General features: G+C 37.6%; 2 protein-coding genes across 2 annotated transcripts; both read right to left on the reverse strand.

Annotated features, from left to right (window-relative positions):
- Window positions 1-10,192: 10,192 nt before the first annotated feature.
- LOC121054133 (protein TRACHEARY ELEMENT DIFFERENTIATION-RELATED 7-like) lies at window positions 10,193-10,714 on the reverse strand. Its single transcript, XM_040522951.1, has one exon. It carries the CDS (start codon window positions 10,712-10,714, stop codon window positions 10,193-10,195), a length of 522 nt encoding a protein of 173 aa, XP_040378885.1.
- Window positions 10,715-14,063: 3,349 nt separating this feature from the next.
- LOC121054194 (protein TRACHEARY ELEMENT DIFFERENTIATION-RELATED 7-like) lies at window positions 14,064-14,594 on the reverse strand. The gene has a single exon (XM_040523205.1). The coding sequence runs from the start codon at window positions 14,592-14,594 to the stop codon at window positions 14,064-14,066; it is 531 nt and encodes a 176-aa protein (XP_040379139.1).
- Between the last annotated feature and the right edge of the window lie 5,120 nt (window positions 14,595-19,714).

The following is a 19,714-nucleotide window of genomic DNA, read 5'->3' on the forward strand; positions in this document are numbered from 1 at the left end:
GTTTAGACTTAAAAAAACTATAAGAAGACTTATAGCCAGTGTGTTGACTATGTTATTAGTGTTGCTCTAATAGTAAGCTGATTTTAGAGAGCATCATTAAGATGTGTCCTTAATGGATTTTTACGATTGAGTTTTGGGAGTTAAAGGCTTAAAAAAATACCCTTCAGCATGCTTCTAGGTATATTTTTAATATTTTATGTATGTGTGTGTGGTTTGTCAATGAATCTAGACACATATATTGATACACGAATAAATCTAGGCTAATCCAAAATATCATATTAAATAGATGGAGTATCATATTCCAGACAAACATATGTATTGCCAAGATAATGTAATTCGGTTTTGGTTTATTTTCTCAAGGAGAGAGTAGTTTGTGTGTCGAATATTAGTTTTGGATCATGATTTTGAGTTAATGTATTAACGTTTTCTTGGAGGTGCTTAAAATGATTTTTTATAAAAAATATAGTAAACTCGTTTTATATACTTTTAAAAATATAGTAATAAATATAGTAAACTCATTTTTTAAAATGATTTTGAGGAGTTAAATTCATTTTATATACGTACCGGTCATCTCCTATCGGCTTATAAATTTATTATTCACTCTTTAAGTTGTAGTTGTGTCTTTATTTTTTTGCAAACTCAGTACACATGCTAACAAATGTTTATAACGTGCGCACATTTACCATATAAACACACACGGTCACATGCGCATCCAAAATTAGGTCAGCCATTACTTAAGATGGGCAAAATCACCATAGATGTCTCGACGTAAATGGGCATGGAGTTTACCGCTCAAATAATAATAGTTAACCGTAAATATGAATAGTTGTATCAAATCTACGGTTTAAATCTGGGTAGAAAGGTTTAAGCATAACAAACTCTTAAATAATACTTCTTTCATTTTATATCAAAATGTAAAATTTTATAGTTTGTATATATGCATAGATACATTAATATACATGTGAATATATGAATATAAGTGTGAATATATGAATATAAGAAGATTATATTATAAAATGGATAGAGTACTAACTTATTATTATGTCGTGCAACTAATAAGTCTCGGTAACTTATTACAATAACACCTTTGGACCTATGAAAAAGGATTTCATTTGAAAGCTACCTCAAACTTTAATTTTATGTTAAGAATTAGTGTAGAGACACACGCATATATGTTAAGACTTCTAATGCAAGTGGCAACAAATTAACCTGTCGAATATCTCTAATGTGGCTTGCAACTTTGCATTATTTATGGTCTTAACCGAGAATATGGGGATGCCACACCAATGGGATTATCGTACCACTACACCAACAACTCCCTCCGTCCCAAAATAAACCAATTTTTCACTTTTTACCTATAATCTTTGACTCTTCGTCTTATTTAAATTTTTTTAATTGATATTTTTTTCTTATTAGATGATAAATCATGAATAGTATTTTATGTGTGACTAATTTTTTTCTAATTTTCTGAAAATTTTTTAAATAAGACGGATAGTCAAACGCTGGGCACAACAACTGAAGAATTTGTTTTTTAAGACAGATGGAGTAGACTATAACATTCCCCCTCAATAATACCATATCACCCTATGCTAAAAAGTAAAAAAAAACTTATGATCGTGTGCCATATAACTGAAGTTAATATATTATCTTTTTTTAGTGGTTGGATACCATATCACCCTATGCTAAAAAGTAAAAGAATTGCCTGACCTAATTATATTAGTAGCGTGGCTCAAGACCTTCAACCCAAATACATACTTTAGTGCAAATATTATAATATGTCATCTTGAAAAAAAAACATTTTCAGGCGTTGGCATACATCGTGTATTTTGTAGCATAAGTAAACTATTAGTATATATAAGTGGAATTTGCGTGTGGCTTGTGCTGTCCTAAACTATAAAGTGTCCATATACTATTCTCACAAGACGTGCGACGAATCGTCGCTTTCATACGTACAAGGAATTTGTGATAAAAATTAACCATGCCTATACACTACTCTCCGTCTTGTAACGTAAAACGTTTGACTTTTTACTTACCATCTGTCATATTTAAAAAATATAGAAATATTATTTATTTTACTTGTGACTTATTTTATTATCAAAAGAATTTTAAGCACGACTTATTATTTTTTATATTTATACTAAATTTTTAAATAATACAAATGGTTAAACGTTACAATAAAAAATCAAATATTTTATATCATAGGTAGTATACGTTAAAGTGACCAATTCACTTTTACTTTTGGGCCTAAAGTAACCATTTCACCTTTTTCTTTTTGGTGCTAGCCGTACAGGTATATTCATACCGCATTACCACCTATATGGCACCTGCTCAATTTTTTTGTCTATACTTGTATTTTATTTCAACATGCAAAAGCAATACATTCCAAAATATATTAGAAGGAAGAAGATACTCCCTTTGTAAAAAGACAAGTATTTATTTATAAGAATGAATATAAACAACCGAACGTCCAAATTCGTTTCTAAAGTTGGTTTTTTTAAGAACGGATGGATCAGTACGCAACGTAAATTACACTGTTGCATAACATAAAGGAATGGGACTATTGCACACATCAATATATATGGTAGAAACTCTTATATTATGTTATCATTATTACCTCTGTTTGGCTCATTTCATTGCCTACAAAAAGAATATGACAGGAACGTCCACCCTATCTTTTTCGCTTTTGTTTATAATCTTTTATGATTATAAACTAAAATTTAATTTTTTAACCTTAAATTTAGAGTTGATATATTTTAGAGTTTTTCACCAAAATTTATTTTCGAACACTCACCTTTAGATTATTAAGAATATATATATATATATATATATACACAAATTTTATTTATATATTTTTTTTGTTTGTAAACATGTCGTGTATCTTTTTTCACACAGTGACCACCATATATATATATATATATATATATATATATATATATATACACGTAATTTAGGCAAAATTAATGCAAGCTGCAAGCACACATCACTTCGCTTCACAGTGAGCTAGCCTTGTTCACCCACGACATATCATGTGCTAGCTACTACTCCAGCTAGCTTCCAGGGCATCGTTTTTGGCGGCAACAAAATCCAACAAAAAAGGGGCGCCAAAAATTATTAAATTGAGAGGAATTAGCCAGGGGATTTAGCTTAATTAACACACGTACCTGAGGCGGACCGACCGAGAGCGACAGGTTCAGACATGGCGCCGATATGATGTTATGTGCCAACCACTGATACTATACTATATATACACTTATTATATTATGATCGATTCGATCGAACAATCTCCATTAATTGACGTCGGCGACTACAACACTTGTGATTAGTTAATTATTTTTGTTCATTCTCGCTCGATGATCAGGGGACTAAGGCCGCGTTCGACGCTGGTATAAGTTAACTTATGCCCTGACACAAAAAAATACAGTAATAATAATAGATTAGTACATAATTAATTAATTATTAAAAAAATATAAAATATATTAATATGATTTTTTAAAATAATTTTTTATAATTTTTTTTAAAAAATACACCGTTTAACAGTTTGGAAAATGTGTGTATGGAAAGTGAGGAAGATAATTTAACTAAGGTGGTGTTTAGATTGAGAAAATTTTTGGGAGAAGTGTCACGTCAAATGTTTGATCGGATGTCGGAAGGGGTGTTTTCGGACACGAATGAAAAAACGAATTTCACGGTTAGCCTAGAAACCGCGAGACGAATTTTTGAGCCTAATTAATACATCATTAGCACATGTTGGTTACTGTAGCACTTATGGCTAATCATGGACTGATTAGGCTCAAAAGATTCGTCTCAAGATTTCTTCCATAACTGTGTAATTAGTTTTTTTATCTATGTTTAGTGCTTTATTTAAGTGTCAAAAATTCGATACGACGTTTTTTTCAAAAATTTGGGGAAGAGGCGGTATCGAACGCAGCCTAGCTAGCTGCCGAAACATATGCATATGCATGAATGTGTACACGCTTAAGTCAACAGACTTAGCTTAATTTCTAGGCAAAGTCATCATGGTTTTACACCTTTCCCCTTTTCCCCTCATTTTGCCTCTTTTTGTCACCTAAAGTCATTTTCCACGTGCATATTACGTATCCTGTCTCTAGATTGGGTGATTGTTGTACTCACTTCGATTTTTTTATTTGATGTTTTGAATTTTGGATATATATTTAACCGTTTATCTGTATAAAAAAATTATAATTTATCCTTAAAATATATTTCATATTAAATCAAATTATAATAAGTAATTAATAATTATGTATGTTTTTAAATAAACGAGTCAATCCAAAAATCATCGAAGTTAAATAAAATAAAGTGAAGAGAGTACGTAGGGAGTATTTGTTAAGAGGGATGGTCGTTTACTCCTACTTTACTTCTAGATGTTCTATCGGTTTTTGAAGAATCTTTATCATGCCTTAGCGCGTTGGGGGTATTGGCTGGATGGAGATAGATACTAAAGGCCGAGAATTACTGAATTTTTAGCTAACTCGGTAGACAAACGAACCCGAAAAATATTAATTAATATTCCTACGACTTTAGGTGACAATCTAATTCGTACGAACACAGCCCAGTAATGTCAACGCTAATATGTCGCGTACCGACGTGTGCACAATTAATACACACTATCGTGTGCCATGGACTTTTCTCTTTATCAATTATGAATTATCATGGGTATATTTTTAGACCTCCAAATGGTACATTTTGCACAAAAAATATTTATGCAAAAGTTCATCATCAGATATTTTTAAGCAAAATTTTAACTTTACAACAATTAATTCAGTCGCTTATACCTTTGAATAGCTATCAAAAAATAAATATAACCCAGGAAAAAAAATCTAAGATGTGCCCTTTTGGAATTTTAAAGGAATAAGTTTCCAAAAGCTACAGTTATTTGATCAAGACGCACTTTGCTGCAACGTTAGTCAACCATTTTACGAAACTATAATAACCAATTTTATTAATAAACTGCAAAGCCTTCAACCCCTTTATGTGCGCATGATACGTGGGTCCAAGTTGCAAATCGTACAAGTTTTTCGTGTGGCTAACAAGTGGGCCCTAACCAATTAAGATAAAGAAAATTGCAAGTCTCTAATAAAACCGTCACTTTATGAAATAGTTAACTAGTATTGTAGAAAAATGATGGTTTCAACAATCAATTGCAACTTTCTGAAAATTTAATTTTTCATTTAACGTACGCGAAACTTGAGAGAAATGTATCCCCCCATACGTGTGTCGTGGGCCTTCTGGATAGCCCGAAATTTTCTGGCCAACCCAAATATGGGCCGGAAACGGGTTCATCTGGCCCATGTACGTGATGCCATGGGTTGGAATTGAGGCCCGTCCAGACGTGGCATTGAGACCTGACTTTATAGGCTATATTGTAATGCAAATGATCGGGTCTAAGTGTGGTGTACTAATTAGGTGTTGTTTTCTTCTCTCTCGAAAAAAAGTACTACATTTTACTTAGCCGAACTATTATTCTATTAGATCATTTAGTCCTCTAAATTATTTTTTAAGCCCATTTTACACCATGAACTATTGAAAACGGTTTACTATACTCTTTAATGCATTTTCTCCATTAGTCATAGAATTTTGTTATGGGGATAAATACCATACAACTTACGTCCCGCTAATCTTTTAGTTTTTTTAAAAAAGAATGTTTACATAGGTTTGAAACCTCCTTATATTGATTTAAACATCAATATTTTAAAGTTCAAGCAAATATCTATGGCTATAAAAAAATCAGCTTAAAATGTAACTTGTATTAACAATAACAACAAATAGAAATATTATGAAGTAGCAAAGTGAACTATTTTGAATAGTTTAGGGGTAAAATAAGACAAAAGATGGATTAAGGGGTGAAGTGGTCCAATCAATTAATTTGGGGAGTAACATGGATTTTTTTCCAAAAAAAAAAAAAAACAAACAATCCACTTCACGTTATAAAAAGTGACACTCTCTATATTTATATACTAGTATATGTTAATGAACACACATATATAAAAACAAATTCATCAATCCATGGATAAAACTAAATAGGATTAAAACATATTAAAATAGAACAGATAAAGTGCACGTTGTTATCTTGTTTAGAACAAGGTTTATACTAATGAGAGCAAAAGAACAATACAAGGTTTATGCCGAATAATTCAGGTATACTAGTGAAAAGGTCTCATCACGTTTATAAAGGTATAGTAATCATGCATGCAGCACAAACAAACAGATCATACATTTCAATCCAATAAAAAATACAACCATATTAAGAATGAATGGAAATTACAAAACAAAGTTCTTCCAGCTCTCTCTCTCGCGAACGGCTCCTGTGAAAGGCGTAATCACACATTTTAATTTAACAAATAATTATATGCTAATCACTGCAATTATGTGAGGCATATATATATAACCAGGTTTTTGTTCATGCTTTGGGACGAATTAGCGATCGGGACGCGCGGCCATGCCTGCCATTGCCATGCCATGGTCACTCCTCTCTTTCGTGTTCGTGCTCGTGCCTGACGATGTGCTGCTCCCGGTGGACGTCGACCTCGTCGGTGATGTCGATCAAGTTCATCGTCTGCCCCGGCGCCGGCCCGGGCTCGGCGTGCTCCTCCACGCGCACGTGGTGGTGGACCACATCATCTTCCACCACCACCGCCTCCTCCTCCTCCTTCTCCCTCCGCCGCCGCGCCAGCAGGAGCAGCCCCGCGATCAGCCCGAGGAACACCAGCCCGGCGATCGGGACCACCACCGCTATCACCACGGTGTGCGTGTGCCTCGACGGCGGCGGCGGCGGGTAGTAAGGCGTCGGCGGCGGTGGCAGCGGGTTGTAATTGTAGTACGGCGTCGGCGCCGGCGCCGGCTTTGGAGGAAGAGGAGGAGGAGCGTGATGCCCATTCGGCGCCGGCGCCGGAGCATGAGCGGGCGGGTGGTGGTGGTGGTGGTAAGGGGGGTACGACGGTGGAACGTGAGGGCCACCGGGCGCCGGCGCCGGTGCAGGAGCCGGACTCGGCGGGTGGTGATAATGGCGATGCTGCGGCTGCGGCTGCGGCGAATTCCGTGGTAGCATGTACGGCGGCGGCGGCGGCGGCGACAGCGGCAGGCGCGCTGAGCTGCACGGCGGCCGCGCAGGCGTGGGCGGCGGCGGCGGCGGGTCGGCGCGCCAAAACGACGCTTCTTCGCCTTTCGCCATATCGACAAAATTCAATTCAGAGACAGTACTAATAAAGCGTACGTCCTACGACGAGCTTAATTAGCTAACTATACGTATCTAGGTAGCATATATATAGTGAGCGAGCTAGCTAGGGTTCGTTGCTAACTACCTAGATTAATTGCAAGCACTAGAAGATCGTATATAAAATCCATATAATTAGCTAATCTACTTGGATAATCACATGCACCGTTCTGCTAATTGGCCCTAATGATCATACGCAACATTTATACGCAGGCAATGTGAAACATGCAAGCAGCTCGTCAATTAATTAGCTACAGAACTATAAGGTCGCGTTCCGGTGATAGTTATCTTAACCCATATTTTCTTGTTTTCCACGTGTATGTTCCCGAATTACATATTTTCTTGTTTTCCACGTGTATGTTTCCGAATTACTAAACGGTATATTTTTTACGAAAATTTTATATAGAAAAGTTAATTAAAAATCATATCAATCTATTTTATATTTTTTAATAATCAATAAATAATATATTTTTTAATAACTAACACCATTACTGCTCCTCCGAACGCTGCCTAAGTATAAGATTAATTAAGTTGGTTTGGTGTCGAACTGAACATACATATGAGGTGTCTATACTGGAGGGAGGGAGAGAGAGAGAGAACGTGCGATCACATTAATCGATCGAGGTTTGAATGCAACTTCATAGTTGGTTCCAGCCTCCAGCTAGGTTGGTCTTTTATAAACAACAACAAAATTAAGGTCGCTGGCTCTACCGTACATAGTACACGAACACACTTTTTTTAATTGAGGTGTATGTAAATAAACTTAAATTTGTGTGATGAATAAAGTTAACTTCGCCAATTTGGGAGTATTAATTACTTACATAGCTGACAATCTATAAGAGTAGGTACAATACTATACTATAAGTCATATATAAACATATTTTAAGAAGATAAAAGAGAAGAGAGAAGATCATTGAGCTATAGATTTGTAGCCATCTGCAGCATAGACTCCAAGACACAATGTGCGTATGACAGGTGGGACATGGTAGTACATGTTTTGTACGTAGCTATTGTATGAACTGACTATTAGATTGACTATAGATGAATTAGAGCAAGTAGTTAGCTATACAATTGAACTTGCTCTCACGCAACTATACTAGGACCGTATTCGTTTGTGAGTAAAGGGGTGTTAGTTATATGACGCGAAAAACATAGTAATATATTAGTATATATTAATTAATTATTAATTATAAAAATATAAAATAGATTAATATGATTTTTAAAAGTAACTTTCCTACAGAAAATTTTTATAAAAAATATATCGTTTAGCAGTTCGATTAGTGTGTGCATGAAAACGAAGTAATTTGGGGCTATGAAATGGGAGGCGAACGCAGCCAGGTCAACTTGTTTTGCGTGAAGGGATGTAAATATAGCCACGAGAATGACAATTGTTCATTGTTCGACATGATCATACATACATTACATTACAGTCATGTACTACATGCAACTATAAGAATACATGTGCAAGCGAGCTTTGATCGATTGGGTAAGCTTATGTCCCTAGATCAATTAATTAATTAGTTAGTTAATTGGGATATATACTTGAACCAGCAACATGCATGCATGGAGTTAGCTTACTATTTAGTCTAAGCCATCATGGTTAAGATATATAGTCTAATTAGGATATATTTACTCTTTTTTCCCTCTTTTCATGCATATCCGCCTCCGTCGGTTTCTGAAGATACACACCTGACTTGAGTAAATTGAGGATAATTAGATGGAGATCGAACGGGCAAGAAAAGTAACCGAGATTAATTTTAATATGCTGATGACTTGTGGCTAGCTGTAGCTTTTGCTGAAGCAAAGGATGGATGTTATCCATCGATCATCTAAATTAAAAAATATGCATATGATTTTTAGGTGAATTATTATCGTAGCACACAACTTCACGGCCCAAAAAAATGTCAACGCTAATAGAGTCAGCTACACACATGAACCATCACGTAGACATGTACACACTGGTATACGTACGTATACTCGTGTGGGAGAATATATGTGTTCTTTTGGAATATTTTAAATTCATATATTTAACTTAGGTCAAATAATGTATTTTCATACATGGGCCGTGTGCTTGCTTCGATGTTCCGAAATTGCGGCCCGTCTAAGTGCGTGGGCTGGCAAGCCCGGGCCATAGATGTGGATCGATGGGCCGCGTTTGAGGCATTTGTACATATTTAAATGAGTCCTGAAGGAGCTCTGAACAACGTTCATTTGAAGGTGTTAAGCTTTCCAATCCTCATCAGATAAGATGTGGTTTTCCACGAGAAGTAAATGGACCATGTGTGCACGCAGCACAGCAAAAAGCAACAGAAGAAAAAAAAAAGGAAAGAAAAAGACCAATGAGCACGTGGAAAAAGCAAAGGAACTAAGTCCACAGCATGAAACACACGAGAGAGGAAGCGAGGCCACCCTGCATCCAAATGGTGTACCGTGGACCCGCCGCAGCCAAAGGCAAAACAGGGCAAAAAGGACGTGTCATCACGCTGCAACATCCACGCCAGAGCAAAATGCCATGGAGCGCTCAATTTCTGACGGTCTTGAAGGCTTTGGATTTAGATTTAGATTAGATGTCTTGCGCGTAGAATTTTATGTTTATGGAAAGATGTTATATCCATGTCCAAAGGATAGTAAAATCACTTGTAAATCCTTTTAAAAAATCACTCTAGTAAAAAAATAGTACAAACAGACAGACCATATATTTCAATCCCAAGAAGAAAAAAGAAATAGAAATATAGATCGACCAGCCCACGCGCGGCTTACGCAAGAATCGCGGTTAAGTTTAGTTTACGCACGCAAGCCGGACTTAAATTTTTCATCCATATTCAAACGTAATAACACACACAATTTAACTCACACAATTACGGTAATTAATTAATTACGACAGTAGTAATCACTAATCTGGTTCTGTTCACGCTGGGACGAATGATCGAATCGAGCTGAGAGAGTGAGAGGCGCCGTACGTCATCCTTCCCGTTCGACGACGTCGTCGCGTTCGCGCTCGTGCCGGACGACGTGCTCGTGGACGTCGACCTCGTCGGTGACGTCGAGCACCTTCAGCATCTCCCCCGCCGGCCCGGCCACGACGTGCTCCTCGGCGCGCACGTGGTGCGCCACCTCCACGTCGTCCACCTCCACCACCGCCGCCGCCGTCGTTGTCTCCTCCCTCCGCCGCCGCGCCCACGCCAGCATGAACAGCCCGGCGAGCAGGCCGAGGAACACCAGCCCGGCGATCGGGACCACCACTATCACCACGACGTTCCTCGACGGCGTCGGCGACGGCGGCGGCGGCGGGTTGTAAGGCGGCAGCGGCGCCGGCGTCGTCGGCGGGGGAGCAGGACCAGGCGTCGGCGAAGGTGGCATGTACGGTGGGCTGCATGGCGGCAGCGGCAGCGGATGAGGCGGCAGGTAGTACGGCGGGACGTATGGCTGCGGCGGCGGCTCGACGAGCCAAAGCGATGCATGCTCGAACTTGCCTTTAGCCATGAACAGAATTCAGACACACGTAATTAGTAGCAAAGCGTACTGTATGTCGAGCTTAATTCGCTATAGGTAGCTCGAGCTCTGTGTACGACTCTGTGTTGTTTGAGCAGGTATGCTCCAGTATATATGCTGGGTATACACGTAGCTCTATACGTACGTGATCGAGCTAGTGTACGTGTTTTGTGGTATCTTAATTAGAACATTACAAGTAGAAGAGTTGTATAAATCCATATATATATATATATATATATATATATATATGGTTAGTCGTCAGTACATGCATGCATGCAATGTGACACATCCAAGCATCATCAATAAGCACAACTAGTTAGTTTGTTAATTACGAAGTCAATTGATTTTTGTAAGATTATGCTTCACCGGTAAGTTTCTCCGTGAACCTAAATATATCGATCGCCCCAAAGAAGATTATGTTAATTTGTTGGCTAATTGAACACACACCATATATGCATATATGCATATTTTTGACTTGGACACATACTTTCACGCAGTATATAATTACTACATAGAGACTAGAACTAGGAGGAGAGAGCGTGCGATCGCATTAACAGAGGTTGCCAGCTAGGTTGGCATTTTTATTTACAAAATTTATAAACGAGAACCAATTAGGCTAACTATATATATGTCATTTGTTTTTACCAGGCATATGCATACATGAACAACTTAATTTGTGTGATGACAAGAAAACTTAGTGTGTCAAGTTGGGGTTTAGCTATGACAGATGACAGCTGCCATGAGAATATGTAACTACGCGGGTCAACTTGTTTTGCGTGAAGAGTTAGATAGCTAATAACAACAGTTAATTGTTCCATCATACATGCAAAATACAGTCATATACTATAACTTCAAACAGTACTTTCTCAAGAATAAAATAAACTGCAAAACTAAAGAACACATGTGCAATATCGGGGAAAGTACTACCTAGATACTTATAGGTTGGTACTGGCCCCTCCTTCTCATCCTATTCACCCCAAAGTGAGCCTCGAGTATTATGTCTCCGTGACATGTACGACCAAGATGCCTTGGTATTCGAGTATCATGCCTCTGTGGCATGTACGACTAAGATGTCTTGGTATTCGAGTGAGACACTTAAGCACTACTAGCACCCCTTGTCAAAGCACGGAGGCTTGCTCATTACGACTCCAAGGAATATTCTCGTCAGGATGCCTGAGGACCAGCACTCAAGTGCACTCGAGTACTGAAGACAACTGGCATGGTGGTTCCCAAGAAGCTACATATTTTACCCTAGTACCCTTAGGCTTTATTAGTAACTACCCATGGGTATTTAGGTAATTGTACAAGGGGTCTTCTAGGGCTATAAAAGTCTATACCCCTATCCTGTAAAACTCAAGGTTAATGAGAAATACAAAGCCGAGACATTTCAAACACACTACTAGAAACTCATTTTCGGCGTCGAAAGGGTTTGATTTTCATAGACGGGCATGTCCTTCGGAGCTAAAACACCGTCAGCAAAAATTGTACCCGGCCTAGAGGGGGCAGTCCGCCTGAGAAGATGGATCTTTATAGGCGGGTCATATAAGCGTTTCCTGCGAAGAACAATCTTCACAGGCGGCAGACGTCGTGCGTCTGATAAAATCCATTTTCGCAGGCATCTCTTGTTTGGGCCGACTGCAAAGATACCTCTATTTATGTTGGTCTTACTATTTTTTATCATATTGTAAATTGACAAAAAATTACTCAACATTTTACATATTAGTTTGTACTATTTTTTATGCGCAATTACCATTTGTAGGTTACAATGTATAGTTTTTTATATGCTAAAGGTTTTTCAAACTGAGGTTTGAAAATTTAGTACCTAATTATATGGAATTTTTTTAAAATTAAGAGTAATAATATTAAGGTTTCTATATTTATACGTAAAATATATACATCGTCTACTTGAACCTCTAGTGTATAAGTGCGACTAGTTTTTCCATAGTCGCGTATACGTTCTTGTGTTCGTGACACGTCACGACACTACACTAATTAATACCCTAAGTCTAGTTAGAATATATACAGTAGTTGAACATGAATACATGATGTGCATGCTAATTAAGCTTAGTCAGTCGACTTTTTAATTATCTGGTGACGTTAGGCTCTCTAAAGCGGATGTACAGGCACACGCTAGCTGCACACACTCGTTGCCCGAGGCCCGACGGCCCGCCCAAGGCTCGGCGTCGCGACCTGACCCAAGCACTAGCGGCCTAGTCGGTGTCGCCGTGTCGGGCTCGGGCCGGCCTGATGGTTGGGCCATGTCTGAGCCGCACCTTGGCATGCTCGGCCGGCCTGGCACGACCCGATTCAATAATAAAAATAATTAGGGACCTAAAATAAACTTAATTTATTCATTTAAGGTATAGCCCAAAAGTAAAGGTATGCAAAATAGATTTATTCTAACTATATATAGATGTAACAACCGAAAGAAGAGGGTAGAGAAATAAACTTATTTCAATAGCCCAGAGAAGTGAGAGATAAGATATAGACTTATTTATTGAAGAAGCACGGTGGAGTGGTGGACCGTCGTGCCTTCGGGCCAGCCCGGCATGGCCCGAGTGATATTGGGCCGTGCTTGGGCCGGCGGTGTCACCCGTGGGCCAGCACGTTACGGCCCAGTAGGCTGATCGAGCCGTACTGTCCCGACGCATTCCGACACGGGTCCGACCGTGCCTGGGCCGTGCCAGGCCGGGCGGCCTATGCCAAGAGCGGAGGGAGAAAAAAAATAGATTTATACCTAACTACAGCCCAGACTCCAAGGTGCCAAGGTGGGTTATATATCAATGATGTAGTATATGTGTTAGTATTGTATAAGTGACTCTATTATATACAGCTCTTGATGAGACATGAAAAAATTTTAGAACTAGCATCACCTTCTCTATTGACCTTGCTCTAAGAAGAATATCTTGACAGTTGCATTAGTTATAATTAGCTCCAACTTTGTATGGACAAATGTTTAAATCAAACTATATTTACTTTGATAAACCAATTAGCTAGCTAGCTCGCGCACGGCATGCGCAAGCATGCATCGCGATTTCACTTCATACACGCACGCACACGTAACGACAAGCCGGCAGGAATTAAATTTCCATGCATGTATATCTACACAATCACAAAGTTCAACCAACGATTCGGCTACTCTCACCGTTCTAAAATATATCAATCTAGTACGAATAATTAGACATCATCTAGTACCACAAATTTAGATACGTGGTCTAAATTTTTAGTACTAGATAATTATCTAATCATATTATATATTTGATATATTTTAGGCCGATAGGAATAGTTAACTGAGATAGCTAGCCAAGGTTATGTTCATGCTTGGTGGTGATCACTGTGGTCACCCTTGCTCTTCGATGTCGCGCTCGTGCTCGTGCCGGACGATGTGCTCGTGGACGTCGACCTCGTCGGTGACGTCGAGCACCTTCAGCATCTCCCCCGACGGCCCGGCCACGACGTGCTCCTCGGCGTGCACGTGGTGGGACACCTCCACGTCGTCCTCCTCCTCCACCACCACCTCTGCCATCTCCGCCTCCCGCCGCCGCCGCCGCGCCAATAGGAACAGCCCCAAGAGCAGCCCCAGGAACACCAGCCCGGCGATGGGGACCACCACTATCACCACGATGTTATTCGGTGGCGGCGGTGGGGGAGGGGGTGGCGGCGGTGGTGGAGGTGGCGGTGGAGGGGGAGGCGGTGGTGGCGGCGGCGGTGGAGGTGGCGGCGGCGGAGGAGGTGGAGGAGGAGGAGGTGGAGGTGGTGGTGGCGGTGGACCGCATGGCGGAGGTGTTTGGTAAGGTGGGACGACGTATGGCTGCGGCGCCGGTGGCTCGACCCGCCAAAATGATTTGAATTCGAATTTGCCTCTGGCCATGAACAAAATTCAGAGAAAGTACACTGGCTAGTAAAGCGTGTACAATTCTGAGCTTAATTAGCAATGTAGTAGCTTGATCTCCAACTGTCTGAGCTGCAAGCATGCATATATAGCGGCACTTTGTTACGTAGCTATATACGTTAGCTATGTACTCAAAAGATTACAACTAGAAGAGTATATACAAATTCTTCGTATATAGTTTAGGGGTTAGTTAGATGGGACTAAACTTTTTAGCCCTATGTAACATCGGATGCTTGAACACTAATTTAAAGTATTAATTAAACATAGACTAATAAAATACTAATTTCATAAATGAGTGATAATCCACGAGATGAATTTTTTAAGCCTAATTAATCCATAATTAGAGCATGTTTACTGTAGCACCCCATAGGCTAATCATAAATTAATTAGGCTCAATAGATTCGTCTCACGAATTAGTCCAAGATTATGGATGAGTTTTATTAATAGTTTACGTTTACTATTTATAATAAGCGTCCAAGCATTCGATGGGACAAGAGACTATAAAAATAAGTCATTTGTCCCAAACACCAGCTTACTTGCTCTGTCTTATCAATTCTCCTATTTTTGTGTCCAACGTTTGACCATTCGTCTTATTTGAAAGTTTTTTAGAAAATTAGAAAAAAAATAGTCACATGTACAATACTATTCATGATTTATCATCTAATAAAAACAAAAATATCAATCGCAAAGAAAATTTGAATAAGACGAAGAGTCAAAAATCGTAGATAAAAAGTGAAAAGTTGGTTTATTTTGGGACGGAGGGAGTAGTCATTAGACAACATGCATGCATCCTGCAGCTTGCTTGGTCCTAACTAGCTATCATACGTCATATGCAATGTGGTACACGTTGCAAAGCAAACCATCCGTTAATTAATTAGTTACCACAAATTTTGGTAGAAAATGTATCGATTATTTCCGAATGTGTACTTCACTAGGTAAGTTTCTCTGTAAACACAAAATATATCTATCGTGGTCACCCAAAGAAGATTAAGTTTGTAGGCTAATTGAACGTACACACAACACCTATGAGGTGGTGGCTAATTGGATGTACTATAAAGTTACTGGTAATTTAGTTGTGCACTTGTGCATACTTAGCTGTATACAATTAAATACATGAGACCAGAGCTAACTCACATAGAGAGAGAGAGAGAGGTAGAAGTGTAGGACTGGCCGGCTTGGTCGTAAATAAAACTACTCTACCATGCATATACAAATAAACGACTTAATGTTGTGATAAACATAAGTATATTGCACCAACTTGGAGATTATAACTCGTATAAGTATGTACTTAAGTAGGTCAACACATGTTTTGGCGTGAGGGGATAACTCACTAGCTAGCTAGATAAGAACAACTGTTCAATATTTATGCAATATGAAACTCTTCTAAATTTTTGTGGGACATTCTCTTTTTTACATGTTATTTAAATAGCTATAATATATATATATATATATATAAATTAACAATATATATCGCATTACAAATATATAAATTTAAATCCATCCTCCTACAAAAGTTACTTCTTTAAAAATATACAAGTACAGAAAGCCTCCTGTAAGATCGGGGAAACTATTTACTAGATATACTAGATATCCTTAGGATTAGCTATGTATTACTTTTGACCTAAGTCCCTAAAATTGAATTGAATTATAACTATAGCATAACTAGTAGCGTAATTACATGAATATGGCTCAAAAACCAAGCAAGGAGAAATCGGAGAATCCTAGGGAGGGGGGTTAGGGTAGCGCAATTATATAAATATAGCTCAAAAATCAAAAGTGAGAAATTGGATTGTCCGAAGGAGGGGATATGTGAGGATGAAGTGACAGCCAACCTCTAAAATGGGGGTGGTAGGGGTTAAATGCCTCACCTGCCAACCTCTAAAATGGGGGTGGTAGGGGTTAAATGCCTCACCTACTCTGAACTAGTGGTTACTATCAGAATTCAAATACCGGAGACTCCGATAAAACCCACCAAAGTATTCGCTAACAGTTGGCTACATAGAAACATACTTAATCCTCCTAGGACCAGATACTACTATGGTAGATACTCTTTATTGGAAATAGAGTTCCTATCGGAGCCTCATGTTCCTAAGACCTGGTATTGTACAAACTCTTTTTTCGATAGTGAGAATTTGTTAGGAGTGTTCGGGAGTAGTCATTGAATACCTCAAATATGCTTCTACACTCAAAACCAACCCAAGTGCAAGTGGTGCATAGCGTATCGCTCTTCTAACCGTAAGAATTCAACTATAGCACTTAGTTTTAGTTGTGACCTCGAATTGAACCCAGTACGACATACCTGATGACTCAATAAGAAAAATTTTAGTTTTTAATCTCTTCAAGTCCTTCGCCTTTTCATTTTCTTTCATATGGTGGGGGTCCTTCTTTGTCGCATGTCATTGCGTCAAACTAATGTCCTGTGCTCTACTCCATGTACAGGCTAGTTTTCTAAATATCTTTTTTTTATTTTTTAACCAAAACCCACTAGGGGTGTTTACACTTTCAACGTTAACTTTTGTCATATCATTTAATCATTTTTCTTATTCAAAGAATTTAGATACTTATTTTGCTATGACATATTTTGTTGTTAAGTAAGCTTTAACCATGGCTTGTATTTTTACATATTTGCACTAAATTTTTTTATGATAAATGGTTAAACATTATGTAAAAAAAATAAACTATGTATAAACCAAAAGATAGTGGAATATGCGTATGATCTTAAAGAGAACGACTAAAATTTGACTCTTCAAATTTTAATTTAGTCATTCATATAAAAAAATTCTATCTTCAAATTGATGTGTATTTTAACAAACTCTTCATCTCCAGTCTCGAAATCCTAACAGCCAGGAGGTGACTTGTAGACCCAACCATATGAGACCATAGATGGCAATCCTGCTGAATGGGAGGATAACTTGCTAGATTTGGTCATTGAGAACGCAAGTTTAGTTATTTAAATAACACGACAAATCAAATAAGTAGTCACTTGAAAGATATTTTTTTTAACATAATTACTAAAATTTAGTATGACAAGTTAAATAGGTGGTCTCTTGGATATGCTGTAGTTAATTAAGCGCGGTTTATTGGCTCTCTATAGCTGATGTAGGCATACGTACGCTATCTGCGCACATGTACAATTGTTTTTCATCAGGTCAACTATTTTGGTAAAACACACAAGCAATTTCAATTAGCTAGGATACATGCATGCATGGTCAATTCTCTGCGATTATTTTTGGGAACGTCTTAAGATACACCCAGTTGCCAATTGAAGAGTGAAGATTACATGTAGACAAGTAGTATATATGTATGCAGGTTGACATCCTACACTTATCCGCCAGACGGCCTGAATAAAGTTTCTTTCCATTCTTTTACTTCAGTATATGATATACAGGTTCTACGCCCACTTGCATATATAGTTAAGGAAATTAAATTAAACTAAACTAAACTAAATTGTGATACACAGGTTCCACTTGCATACATAGTTAAGGGAGAAATTAGATCAAAACTAATTAAATTTTACAATGGAATCTTTATTGATCGGTTCCTTGAAGCTTAGCATTCGCGTGGATTCACACTCAGTATATACTGCTACGACCGGAGAAAGGGTAGCCGCTGGCACACATGCATATATGCGTTGTACTACAACACATCGTCATTGTTGTGTGTGTACGTATGCAAGCAAAAAAAAGAAAAAAGAAAAAAAAGGTAATGAGATGTAACAATTGGTCCTGTTTGGAAATTTAATTTGATTTACTTTCTTGGATTATTGCACGCGGGTGATATATATATATACACACACGCAGCACACATCACTAGCTAATTAATTAACATGCACTCATGAGTAGTGCATGTATTTCATGCATGCTTCAAAGATGGATTTGTAATTAAATTAATCCTTTAGATTCAACCTTTTGATTTTACATCCTCCGGGCTCATGTTTGGCTAATGGATCGATGAGCTAGGGAAATGATTTCTTACCCCACACCAAAAGGGTATTATTAAAATCTTAATTAACCATTCATTCTTTTCTCTCCATTTCAGTATAGCCCTTCATCCATTTCTTCCCTGTCGCAGTCTATCCCAATCAGACTCGTCCTATCTCATTATCCAAACAAGCCACATATAAAAACTAATATATCCAAATATTAATGTACTCCCTCCTTTCCTAAATGTTTGACGCTGTTGATTTTTTTATACACGTATAACTATTTGTCTTATTCAAAAAATTTACATAATTATTAATTATTTTTATATCATTTTATTTATTGTTAAATATACTTTTATGCATATATATAGATTTACATATTTGACAAATTTTTTTAATAAGACGAATAGTCAAACGTTTATAAAAAATCAACGACGCCAAACATTTAGAGACGGAGGCAGTAGCATATATGACCCAGTAATGTTGTCACTACTTGTGAAATTCCACCTTAATTAGCTAGCTATATATGTCTATGGTAATGAAATAATGAATTCACACCGTTCTAATCTAGTTGACTAAATATTAAATAATTAATTAAATGGAGTAGATTTTCTCTTTTACCCATATTGTTTGGCTTTACCCTGGAAAAAAAGTCAAACGGCATATTTACAAATGAAAAATAGTTTATGAGAAACTTTTATATATGGGTTTTTATCAATATAAAAGTAAAGGGTAGAAAATAAACTATGATATAAAAACTCAAAATTATCTTTAAATTTAAAGTTAAAAGTTTAAATTTTGGCTCATAAACTCAAGCATGAGCCAAAAGATGAGGTCCTTTGATTTCTTTTTACGAAAAGACTGCAGGGTATATTTTTCTCTTTGTTGTCCGATCAACGTAGCAACTAATTTATGTAAACTGTAAAATGTATGTATGTTAAATGCTCAATCACGAAGGTGATATACTCCAACCGATTTTTAATTTTGACACTTCTAACTTTAAACATATGTTTGATCATTCATTATATTTAAAATTATTTAAGTAATATTTGTTTTGTTTATACTAAAATTAAATATTTGTAAGTATTTTTTGAATAAGATGGACGACAGTCAGACATATATCCCAAAGTTAACTATGTCTAAAAAGACAATAGGAAATGCTATATGTGATACTAAC

This window comes from Oryza brachyantha, chromosome 4 (genome assembly GCF_000231095.2).
Source record: "Oryza brachyantha chromosome 4, ObraRS2, whole genome shotgun sequence".
NCBI lineage: Eukaryota > Viridiplantae > Streptophyta > Magnoliopsida > Poales > Poaceae > Oryza > Oryza brachyantha.

What these genes read in the sequence shown, in the direction of transcription:
- LOC121054133 (XM_040522951.1), bottom strand. Translation starts at nt 10,714, where the DNA reads ATGGCTAAAGGCAAGTTCGAGCATGCATCGCTTTGGCTCGTCGAGCCG.
- LOC121054194 (XM_040523205.1), bottom strand. Translation starts at nt 14,594, where the DNA reads ATGGCCAGAGGCAAATTCGAATTCAAATCATTTTGGCGGGTCGAGCCA.